Here is a 12,188-nt window from a genome sequence, read left to right as displayed (position 1 = left end):
TATTTGAGAGAAAAGCTAAATAAAAAGTGTATCATAATCATCATAATAATAATAATAATAATCAGCAGAGCTCCTTTGCTGGATTTGCACAATACTGGCCCTTCAGTCTTGTATTTCAGTCTTCAGTATTTTAATGGTTTAACTGAGTGTGTTTGCCTTTTGTGTGCATTCGCTGTGTTTCAGTTTCACAGGATGTGAAGTAGATGAAGTGTACATTTGCACATGGTGGGCATAATGGTTATAAAAACAAAGAATAAGAAACTGCAAGAAGAAAAGATGAAGATAAAGAAACGATTCTTCCATTTTAATACTTGACATAACATCTTTTTTTGCATCTCGTGTCTCATTTTTTGCCACAGTGGGTTCCATTTCCATTAAGATAATGCAGCGGATGGCTGATCTGAATGGAAGCCGACTGGGACGTACAGTAGCTCTCATGTGCAGGTGCCCCACATATCCAGCTGAGGCTTTGCCTGGTCAGCTGAGAGTAACAGGATGGCAGACGGAAACAATCCAGGAATTTTACTGGTGAAATAACAGATTGAATGGCTTCAGCTTATACTGCGTGTGTAAAAAATAAAACAAAACAACAATTGTAACATGCATTTTAGTTTGCACACAGACTGAAATGGCTCCAGTGGTTAGAGCCAGAGCTTCAGACTAGAGGGAAAAATCTTGTGAAAGGCAATTATATTATTCTAGAGAGGAGTTAATATTCTTGTATTACGAGATTGAAGATATAGACTTACCAAAAAAAAATCTGTATGTTTAATAACAGATCTAATCCGAGAATCTGGCTATAATAACTCAAATATGAACTATGAATGAAAATATGAGCACATAAATTACCCTCACACGGTGACATACGACCTCTAGTGGTGAAAGGCAGGTATATTTATGTCACTTTTTCTATAAATGTGGATACAAATCGTGGTAATGTGCGTCTCTTTCTGCCCCTGCGTTCCAGCACAAGTTTCCAACATTAGAACATTTTAAACATCTACGATTGTCTGCTACCACATTCCCACACATTTTACCCTCTGTTTTTCGGGACCCATTTCCAAGGGCGTAGATTTGGTTTTGGCATTGTTGGGAACGGATGATTCAACCACCGAACCCTGTCCTGTTTCTCTCCCCCCCCCTTCTTGATAAAAAAAGGAGAATATACTTGCGTACATATGCTACTCTACATGCTTTTAAACCATTTAATTTATATTTATATAATTTATATAACCATTTATATGTGAATATATAATGTTGAATTACTATTAAACAAATGACTAAGTAATTTAGATTTTAGTTTATTTCAGCCATATTCCATATAAATCAGGTAAAAATAAATAAATAAATAGAGTCATGACAATAAAAGAATATGACTTTAAGAACTTAACAACATTACTTCAGTTATACTGCACCAACATCTCTTACACATTAGCACTAAGGGAACACTGAATGACCTGCTGGTTTTTGTCCATAAAACCACCAGGTCTCTCAGCAGAATTACGCAACATTTTAGCCACACTATTGCCCCGATCAAATCAGTGAGCTGGGATTTTTTATTCTGAACATGAACTACTGTTACAGCAACAGACATGGACTACTGGTGCCCCACACAACAACTCAATGTCCACTATGTGAAGGAGGCAAACACATGCCTGCTCCTCTTGTTAACTGAGATAAACTGCTGGCATACTTGTTTTACATCTATACTGTTCAGTCTCTCCTGGTGGACATGGCATACAGCAGCATTGTTTAATCTCATTTGAGTCATTGTTAACTTTAGCCATGCTTTTAGTCTTCTGAGAGCACTGAAGCTTCTTTAGCTTCAGTGCTCTGTCTCAGTACATGCGTTTTATCCTCAGATTAAAATTATTATTATGTGCTTGATGTGCCTCACCTTTGGCCCTGGCTCTTCCCCTCTGACTGCACTAGGACATACTGCCACCTGATAAAATAACACATTGATTCACCTGACAAATAGGACATACATGACAATAAGAGTAAAATGTGTAGCTGCTTCAGTGTTTCTGTCAATTTGTGCAGATCTTGACTCATCAGTAATGTTTGTACAGTGAGTGCATTTTTAAAACAATTTGTGCAAGCTGCACTACAAGGTGGAATATTTGACTACCTCATGATATTTTGTCTCAAAAATATGAATATGTCAGTACCACTAGGAGGAAATTATTGTGTCACCAACATTTTAACATTAGACATATAATTTTAACAGCCTCTGTAAACTAATATCCTGGCTTGCTCGAGGCTGCCGTTTTCCCAGACAGTTTCAATCAAAATTAGAAATGAGACTGAGAGAACTAATAGTGCTGCATGTTGTGCAGTTAGTTTCCAAAACACGTTATTCATGGTTACATACAATTTTAGACTGATGTGGGCCAAACCCTAGCATAGCCTGTAACGTTATTATGACGGACACATTTTATGAGTGAACTTGACTTTAAGTGACTTACAGGTTTCTTTGAAAATAACTTTCTTATACCCAGGTTCTTCCTTTTTGCTGCCATCCTCCTCTCTTCCTCCAGGTTCTCGCAGCGCAGGCTTGGCGCTGCTAAAACTAAACAGAGCTCCCTGAAAGGCACAGCCAATCACATTGGCCATATTTGTCACATGCGGTAGGACTCCAGTGGAGGACGTAATTTAACTCTTTCTGCACCGCTGGGTGAATGAGACGTTGACAGATCGTTTTTTTCTTTCTGTCTGGCTTGTTTTTCTTTACTCGAAGAGATCAAATTATTGGTGGGGACAATTCAATAATCGCCGGATATTGGTGAGGACATATCCCTTCCGTCCATGCCAAATCTACGCCCTTGCCCATTTCTCATTCCCAGCTGGAAATTAGGGATGGGACATAACAAATACAGCTTTACATATGCGGATTATTATCAATGATGAGGTCAAAAAGACTCTCCGTTCAGGGAGCATCGGTTACATTAGAAGACAGGACGTTTTGGAAGATGATGAAACGTTTCAGAACATGATCCCTTTTGGCTTTATTGGACAGGACAGTGCTGACAGGAGACAGGAGGGTGGGGAGAGAGCAAACGCGGGATGACATACAAGAAATGGCTTAATAGATCTAATAGACCTGTAGAGTGTGTGGACCCAAGAGGGATTGGAGGACACAGTAGACATAAAGTTAAAAATGCAACACAGAGAGCAAAATTGTGCAGTCTAAACCCGAAAACGTTAGCAGAACTTAAAAAATAATGCAAAAGATTGCCTCAGTTGCATTCGGTACTGCTAAATTTAAAAGCTTAAGTAGATTCGTTCAGTTCAACAGCATTTTCTTGGCCTTCACCAAAAACGCACTGCACTGTTATATTCAAGAAATATTAAAATAATTCTCTCAAAAAGAATATAAAATGCTAAAGACATGATATGTACTTTTGAATATCTCAGTTGCAGATTTGATTAATCAAACTGTAAACTGTTAAAACTGTAAAATTCTAAATTGTACATATACCACTGTCCTGGTTCTGTTGTTGTTAACGTTTATATTCCAAATAATGACTATCAGAAATTTCTTGTAGTCCAGTTATTGCAACAAAAAATGATATAAAACAACAGCCCAAAACAAAACTAGACACTGTGCTCTAATACAGTTATCCAGACTCTTGAGTTTCTAAGTTAGGGAACAGTTGACCAGCTCCAGACTTCTGTACTCTAAATGAATACAGTGTTATTCAGTCCTTTGCTAATAACTGAAGTAGCAGATGTAGAGCATAGATCACTCTAAATACTACCAAGAAGTTCATCAGCAGTTCTTGCGAGGTCACTTTAAAGGATTTCAAAAAGGAAGGAAGGAAGTCACATGATAGGGTGAGGCAAGGTCTCACCCGAAACCTCTGCTGATAATGATCCACACCCCTTTTCACACCTTGGCTCATGTCATGAGGCACATGGTCAATAGTGGGTCAATGACCATCTTAAGGGACAACTCCCACTAGGGCTTAAATACCTGGGAATCTCCATTATTTGTTCTTAGAGCTGAAGAAGCTGTTTGGATGAGAGGTGAAAATTCTTCAAGAAACTCAAAGAAGTCCAGTTTCTTTCCAAGCTCCTTAGATTACTGTGACCTGGAACTGAGAACCTACACAGATGTGATGGGTCTTGGTGTTTACCATACAGCTCTCTGAAACTCTATACGGGGTCTTTTTTGTAGATAAAATAACTGCATTTCAAAAATAAATTGGTGATCAGGAATTAAAAATAATTTAAATGTTTTAATTGTATTTTGTTTAAATTAGCTAGACCAGCCATTTTCAAAGTTAAGAGTGCTGGGGCTCACCCAATCTTAAATCTTCACTCTAAAAAGAAATACAAGAAAACGTGATGAATTTACTTGAACATTTTATTCAAAATATATAACTAATATAGGGTTTTGGCTATAAATTGCTCATACTACCCAGTCATATACACAGTTTTAAGGCTAAAGTGTGACCCACCTGCCACTGGGACACGAACTTCGAAACAAGAGCAGTAAATAAGAGTAAAGAGTAATATCGCAAACTAACCACGGCCTATTCTCAGATTTAATTAACTTTGTATATAAATACAATGGATCGATGGAATGTAACTGTACATAAATGGGGCCCACCTGCAGTACCTTGCTAGCCCACCAGGGGGGTCGTCTCATATTTAGGGAATCACTTAGCTGGAATATTAGTCTTATGCTTATGCTTTTCTCCATTCGGATTTGTCATGTATAGTGTGCGTGTGTGTGTGTGTTTTAATCAATGTTTGTTTCCAGTTCGTATTGCTAAAATCACACACATCAAGGTTATATGATAAAAGTGATTTAAAAATCTGTCAGGAACTGTAAATCTGCGACACCGAGCCTCCAGTCGGCTGTATTTTGCAGTTACACATTTTCAAAATGGCTTCCAAAGAAGGACCGGTGTGTCAGATTTTCTCGTTCCAGGACTGGAAAGCCTCCCCTGATCCAATTCTTGAGCTCCCCGTACAGTATCTGACCCATACACCCTCTCCTATAGTGATAGATAACGGCTCCTTCCAGACCCGGGCCGGCTGGGCGGCTCCGGGGGCCGAGCTCGACCCTCCGCGGCTCCTGTTCAAGTCTGTGGCGGCGCGAAGCAGAGGCGCTGCCCGCAGTGAGACCCAGATCGGTAACGACATCCCCAATTTGGAGCCGCTGCGGTGGCTGCTGAAGAGCCAGTTTGACCGAAACGTGGTGGTCAACTTTGAAATCCAAGAGCTCATCTTCGACTATGTGTTTACACACCTGGGCATCACGTCAGAGGTGAGCGGAAGTTAAATCAGTCATTTGTAAGTGAAACGTTGGTCGGTTTGAAGGTTTTGTATCTGGAGTTCAGGATTAATTGAACAACTTAACTCCCGGGATATTTTCTGCTAGCTGTTTATAGTCATGTAAGTCACCTGGACACCCAGACAATACATCAACACCACTTTATTATTATTATTATTATTTTTGCAGGGTAGTGTGGATCACCCCATTGTGCTGACAGAGGCGCCCTGCAACCCACTGCACTGCCGCCAGATGATGTCAGAGCTGCTTTTTGAGTGCTACAGCGTCCCATACGTCTCCTATGGTGTGGATTCCTTGTACAGTTTCTACCACAATAACAATCAAAGGAAGCTCCAGTCACCACACACGGGAATCATTCTGTCCTCAGGTTACCACTGCTCACACATCCTGCCGGTTATTAATGGCAGGTGAGGATCAACATGCACAAACGAATGATTTATATACAGCTTTTACCGTTTGCTCTGTTTTCCTGATTTTTATCACACACCGTAGTTTTAGTTCTTATCTGGTTTTTGTTCGAGGTTGGATGCTGTGAATTGTAAGCGTGTGAATGTGGCTGGGAGTCAGGCAGCGTCCTACCTGCAGCGCCTCCTGCAGCTGAAATACCCAGGTCACCTTGCTGCCATCACACTCAGCCGCATGGAGGAGCTGCTGCATGAGCACAGCTACACTGCTGTGGATTATCATGAAGGTACAAATATATCCATGGACATGTAACTACGCATTTGTTTTTTTTATGGGACAGCAATTAAATGCTTTAGATTTATGATAGCTGAAGAATATTTTAGTAACATCGGTAGATTGCACACAGTGAGTTCCTCCTCAGAACTACTAGAGAAACAGATGACTGTGAATAAAAGGAGTGAGGAGTCAGCACAGAGGTGCATGCATGTGCTCTCTCCTCCCCTTGACTTTGCATTTCCTCTATGCTGTGTTTTCCGCAGAGCTGGAAAAGTGGCGCAGCCCAGAGTTTTATGAGCGGGAAGTTCACCGTATGCAGCTTCCGTTTTCGAGTAAGGTGCCGGGCGGCTGTGTGAGTGTAGAGGAGCGGCAAGAGAGACGAGCTCAGCAACTTCGACGACTTCAAGAGATTAATGCTCGCCGCCGAGAGGAGAAGCTGCAGCAGGACCAAGAGAGGCTGGACAGACTCTTAGCAGTACAGGCAAGGACCTTATTGGACCTTTTAAAGTTCACAAGGACAAGAGTTGTCTCTCTGATGGCGGATTCCTGTCTTATCAGTTAGCCTGTTTGTTTCTCTCATCTTTTTCCATTTTTTTAAACGCCTACCTTTCTATATTTCAATGGAACTGTCATCAGGAGGTTTGGATCTTGTTTTTAGGCCGGTACATGCATGCATACTTATAGTAGTTGTAACGGTAGTGCAGTGTTGACAAACAACATGATTTCTAACATAGCACCTGATTGGCAGATAAAATTTAATTAATTTAATGCACTTCCACTGGGATTGCGGGAATCATTTGCAACACTATGGGTGACCAAGCAAGAGCGAAAGAGAGTCGCAGAAAAGAAATGCATAATTTATATGATGGCAGTTACACTGCGAGTCAAAGACGATTGATTGATTGTTCCAGCTGAGGACGGAAGACAAGATGGAAATTGGCACTCGGTAATAAACACATAAAACAGTATTTCACCTACTGATCATAGAGTTGTGTGTGTGTGTGTGTGTGTGTGTGTGTGTGCATGCGTGCAGGAGCTGCTGGAGGACGGCCTGCTGGATCAGTTTCACAAGAGTCTGGTGGAGCTTAACATGGATTCAGCCGAGGAGCTGCAGTCGTACATCAACAAATTGCAGCTCGCTGTAGAGCAGGGTAGACAGAAGCTGCTGCACAGTGATGGAGCAGAGGGAAAGGCGGAGGTAGGTGTTCTGCCATCAAGTTTAAAAAATAGAATTCGGTTGTACTGACTTGTTTTTGCATGTGCTGTGCCCACATTTCCAGGCTCTGTGTCTGAATCAGTATTTGGATAAACAAATCTGCAACTGCTTTTTGGTAGAAAACAGTTAATAGAAGAATGCTGAGCATATGACAGTGTTAGCACTGTATCTATAATGAGATGGTTATCTAAATAATAAGAGCTCAAGTTGTCAAATTACAGTGAAAATGACTACAGAGCACAAGTGAAATTGAAATGATCCAATAATTAATTAGGTGTAAATGTCATTATCACGACTGTGCTGCGAGGCTCTACAGCATCTATGCTTGATTGCTGCGGTGGATGTAGTGCTCCTGACACAAAGCCTGAGGCTGTTCTGTGGCTCTCTGTCAGGTGTCAGAGCTGGAACAGCCGATGGACGAGACAGATGGAGTGGCACTGATGGATTCTGACTTCCCCGAGGACTCGCTGCCAGAAAAACCTGCTAATGTGGTTCAGGTAATGGCACAGGATACCTGAATGTCTCAGAGACATGTAGAGCCTCATTAATGCTGTGCAGGGAAATACCTGCTGCGGTCATGTGTGGCAAAATGTGTAGAAAAACTTCCAGTAGTTTTTGAGCATAACTTTGCTATTGCAACATTTGAAACATGTGGTGGTGTCAGTACTGTCATAACTTCACGTTAATGAAGGAGAACTTTTTTTTCCCCGCTCCTCCTCCTCCAGCCCGTGTTTAACATGGCGGAGTACCACCAGCTCTTTGTGGGGACGGAGCGTCTGCGGTGTCCAGAGATTTTGTTCCAGCCTTCGCTGACTGGAGAGGAGCAGATGGGACTGATGGAGACTCTGCAATATGTTTTGGCCAGGTAATGATGGGATGTAACGGTTGTACACAAAAGCACGAATATGCAGAGAAGTTGTATAAACACATAACCTCATCCTGATGAAGTTATTACAAGGAGCCAGAAAATGCTATGTTATATAAACATTCTTTTATTATTAGTTTTTTATTAGTTTTTTACTGATGGTATTTATTTTTTTGTTAATGATGTGAACTTTGATGCTTTAATCACAAATAGGTACACTCCAGAGCAGCAGGAGGCGCTAGTGAGCAATGTATTTCTGACCGGAGGGAACATGCAGTATCCTGGGATGAAAGAGAGGGTAGAGCGAGAACTGCTGGCCATGAGACCCTTCCAGTCACAATTCAAGGTACAGCCTGTGCTCTCCTAAAACGCTGTTATGTTTACTTTGTCAAAAAATCTGAAATCTTTTTTTGATAAGGACAAAAAAATCTAATATAGTTCAAACAGTAACCACAAAAAACAGAAAACAAGAGCTTTCAGGTGGACGTAAAACCCTGGACTTTAAGCTTTTGTGTTTTCTCTGGAAAAAATCTTGAACATAGTAACGGAACGCAAAACGCCACAAAAAGGTTGTATCGTCTCTTTAAAGCACAGGTGTCGAACTCCAGGCCTCGAGGTCCTGCAGGCTTTAGATGTGTCCTTGATCCAACACAGCTGATTTAAATGGCTAAATTACCTCCTCAATATGTCTTGAAGTTCTCCAGAGGCCTGGTAATGAACTAATCACTTGATTCAGGTGTGTTGACCCAGGGTGATATCTAAAACCTGCAGGAGACCGGCCCTCGAGGCCTGGAGTTCAACACTCCTGCTTTAAAGTCATCAGCTCAAATATTTTTCTAAAGTTCAACATGGGATGTGACATAAATATAAATGATCTAATGTACACTCACCATACACTTTGTTAGGTACACCTGTTCAACTGCTTGTTAGTGCAAATATCTAATCAGCCAATCACATGGCAGCTACTCAGTGCATGCAGGCACTGAAGTTCAAACCTAGAATTAGAATGGAGAAAAAAAGTTTAAGTGATTTTGAAGATTGTCCCACCCAGCCATCACTAGAGTTTACAGAGAATGGTCTGAAAAATAAAACATATCCAGTGAACGCCCCCACAGCCGACAAATCATGTCATTATGGACCAAACTGTCCTGAGGAATGTTTCCAGCACTTGGTTGAAGAATTAAGGCAGCTCTAAAGGGGAAAACGAATCCAACCCAGTACTAGCAAGGTGTACCTAATAAAGTGTCCAGTGAGTAGCCAGCCATGTAAATAGTGCATATAGTTAGATATGAAGCAACAGAGCTTGTTTCAAAATAAAGAAGTGAGTTATGGGAACCGTTATGGGATAAATGACTCCAGCTAAACTTTCCGGTCCTTTCAGATGTTTTGATTAGTGTTGATATCATCTGAAGCTAACCTAAAACTTCTTCATAGGTGACCATGGCGTCTTGTCCGGCCTTGGATGCCTGGCATGGAGCACGAGGCTGGGCGTTGGAGCACCCTCCTGGAGCAGTGTCGGAGGGATGGATCAGCAGACAGGACTACGAGGAGAAAGGAGGCGAGTATCTGAGCGAGCACTGCGCCTCCAACGCTTTCGTTCCCATGAAGATCGCTAAACCCGCTCGCCCTGCTGAGCCACCCGTTACAATGCAAGCATCTACAGAAGGTCCTGCTGCCATCACCATGGTTACGACAGATCCGACCCCCTCCTCCTCTACTAGTGCTGTTGCTGATGTTACCATGGTTACCACGTGAAGCAAAGCTCTCTGATATCCCCCCCCGACGTGTCCGAAGTTCAGGAATGATTTCAGGATGAAGTGAAGGGTTTCACTTTGTCCTCTTTCGTTCAGCTCGACTCGGATTGTGCTTTTTCAACAACCGCCAGAAAGCTGCTGTCACTCCTGCTGAATGCTTTGGTCTTTGAATTCCAGGCGCTGGGAAAAAACCCCTAAAATGAGCTTGAGAGAGACGGGAAATGCATAACTGTAACTGAATCAGGAGTATTGTACACTGCTGTTCTTGGTGAAATCACAAGAGTTCATATTGAACAGGGATCAAATGAATGTTGTTAAAGGCCAAGAGTATTTTTTTGTATTAATGTGTAAATATAATTTTATTTTGTATGTCTGTGTTTTTAAAAAACAAAACAAAAACATTTCCCCTCTTGGAGACCGTTGTCTGTCTTTTGATTGTCAAAGAAATCTGATATTTCGTGTCTTCTGTCCCTTCTTCTTCTCTCCTTTCTTTTCCTGTTTTCTAGTTAAATGTTCAGTTTGCTGAATGCTCACACACATTCCCTCAAACACCTCTAGTGCTATTTATACATGCAGCTAGCCTTTGTTTTCACTAAAGTTAGGGAAAAGAAACTTTCTTTCATGCCAGCTTTAATTCTTTGTCCTGTAGGTTTTTATCAGAGGAATCCTTTTTGAGCTCTAAGTCACAGATTACAGAAAATCTGACCAGTAATTTGACCCTGGAACATGTAATTACTGTTGTGGGTGTTAAAGTGATTAGAGAGCATGAGACCACATAACATTCTTATTTTGAACTAATGCCCTCAGGAAGACTTCACAGGGCGCCTTTAGGTAGGCAAAAGGTGCATAAGGGATCATTTGTGCCAAAAGCAATTAGCATACTGAGTTATAAGACTCTGTGATGTATTTGTACTGAAGTTTTATGTATGCATTTGTGTGACTGTGGGCTGAGTGCTGCCAGTATTTTTTTTATGAATTGATTTATGACTTGATGACTCACACACAATTTTCTGCTAATGTGGAGAATAAAGTTATTCTGTTCTAAATGCCACCAGAACAATGTAATAAAATATTTTTGGGTAAAAGTAGATGGGCTCTTTAAATGCAAAAATAAATAAATAAATAAAATTGTGTGCTGCAGTATATCGTTCTACCACTAGATGGCACAAATGAACACAAAATCTTACTCTGGCTTCACTATTATTCAGTTACAAGCAGTATTTAGTGTTTTGTACTAATAGTTTATGTAAGTCGACTTATCAGCCAGACTGAAGGAGACATATTCTTACCACAGTTTTAGCATTCTTCCTTTAATGCTAAAACTGATTGGACTTTATTCTCATGGAGTCGTTGGACAGCAGGTGAATCTGGTCTGCTGTTGACAGAGTATACATCTATACCTCCACACTCATCTGAAAACTTTGAATCTTGTCTGACACACCGTGAGTTGCCTTGGAGGGTGTGTGCATTGCATTGTTTCTCAGTCCTCTGAAGTCTAATAGCATCATGTGGCGTTAAACTGTGCTCAAGGTTCAGAACGTTCTGCTTTTCCCAAAACAACTGTGTGGCGACCCCACTCATAAAATAGCCCCCGGTTTCCACAGCAGGGCTGCACTTGGCTAATCGGAGCCAGCACAGGCCAGTGACTGCAGGTTAATTGGCTCAAATGTAACTAGAGGGATTAAAGGGCAAAAACAAGGCAATCTTTTATGTGTGAAAATTAGTAACCAGGATTTATTTCTATGGCTACGCTGCAGTCCAGCCAGGCTTTCCTAATGATTTTGAGGGGAAAAAACCCAGCAGATGTTCTCTACCTTCTCCTTACCATTCAGTGCACAGCATTCACAGCAGGTGAATAATGTCTGACTAAGTTGAGATTCTAAAAAATGCAAAAAACTCTTTAATCCTAACCGTTTTCTGAGGTCAGGATCTCCAGTGGCCTTATTCTTCTCGCTGCTGTGATGCAGTTATTGTACACCCTACACACAGCTGTGATGCACAAGTCAAGCACTGCTGCTGATACTGTAGGTACACCATGCAGATCTTGTGTATTCTTAAACAAGCCTGCTCTGTCTTGCACCCTGTTTGTGCCACCAAGTTGGCCAGTGTCCAATTAGGAGGATTTATTTGTGAGCTCCAGTGTTGTAGGTCAGCAGGAACGCCAGGCAGCTCAGAGCACATGTCACAGTCCTGTTGTAAAGGGGAGGAAAAAATAATGACCTGGAGTTGGAGCTGTGACAGATGCCCAAAAGGTATTATTTTTCTTAATGGATGGCCAATATCAGTTATGTTATTGCTTCTGTGTAAAACTTGTTGTATTGCAGACAGATCCTCAGTGAAATTATCCACTTCCCTGCCAGTTCAAAG

At 41.3% G+C, this 12,188-nt stretch overlaps 1 protein-coding gene and 1 long non-coding RNA gene across 2 annotated transcripts; one reads left to right on the top strand and one right to left on the bottom strand.

Annotated features, from left to right (window-relative positions):
- Positions 1-318: 318 nt before the first annotated feature.
- LOC143414238 (uncharacterized) lies at positions 319-2,563 on the bottom strand. The gene is made up of 3 exons (XR_013094734.1): positions 2,469-2,563; positions 1,898-1,945; positions 319-525 (listed from the first exon to the last, which is right to left on the bottom strand). It is a non-coding gene; the product is annotated as an uncharacterized LOC143414238 (long non-coding RNA).
- Positions 2,564-4,859: 2,296 nt separating this feature from the next.
- Positions 4,860-10,954, top strand: actr5 (actin related protein 5). Its single transcript, XM_014407498.3, has 9 exons — positions 4,860-5,278; positions 5,474-5,712; positions 5,827-5,996; positions 6,250-6,467; positions 7,020-7,184; positions 7,595-7,699; positions 7,928-8,067; positions 8,281-8,413; positions 9,502-10,954. The coding sequence occupies exons 1-9, from the start codon at positions 4,895-4,897 to the stop codon at positions 9,820-9,822; spliced, it is 1,875 nt and encodes a 624-aa protein (XP_014262984.2). The 5' UTR covers positions 4,860-4,894; the 3' UTR covers positions 9,823-10,954.
- The last annotated feature ends 1,234 nt before the right edge of the window (positions 10,955-12,188 follow it).

The sequence above is a fragment of the Maylandia zebra genome, linkage group LG20 (assembly GCF_041146795.1).
Source record: "Maylandia zebra isolate NMK-2024a linkage group LG20, Mzebra_GT3a, whole genome shotgun sequence".
Lineage (NCBI taxonomy): Eukaryota > Metazoa > Chordata > Actinopteri > Cichliformes > Cichlidae > Maylandia > Maylandia zebra.
The sequence above is the reverse complement of the archived record's forward strand: the minus strand, read 5'-3'. Positions and strand labels throughout refer to the sequence as shown.

Excerpts from the sequence above, each read along its gene's own strand:
- actr5 (XM_014407498.3), top strand. The coding sequence starts at position 4,895 with ATGGCTTCCAAAGAAGGACCGGTGTGTCAGATTTTCTCGTTCCAGGAC. Across the intron at positions 5,279-5,473 it reads ACCTGGGCATCACGTCAGAG|GGTAGTGTGGATCACCCCAT; the intron begins GTGAGCGGAAGT and ends TTATTTTTGCAG. Across the intron at positions 8,068-8,280 it reads CTGCAATATGTTTTGGCCAG|GTACACTCCAGAGCAGCAGG; the intron begins GTAATGATGGGA and ends AATCACAAATAG.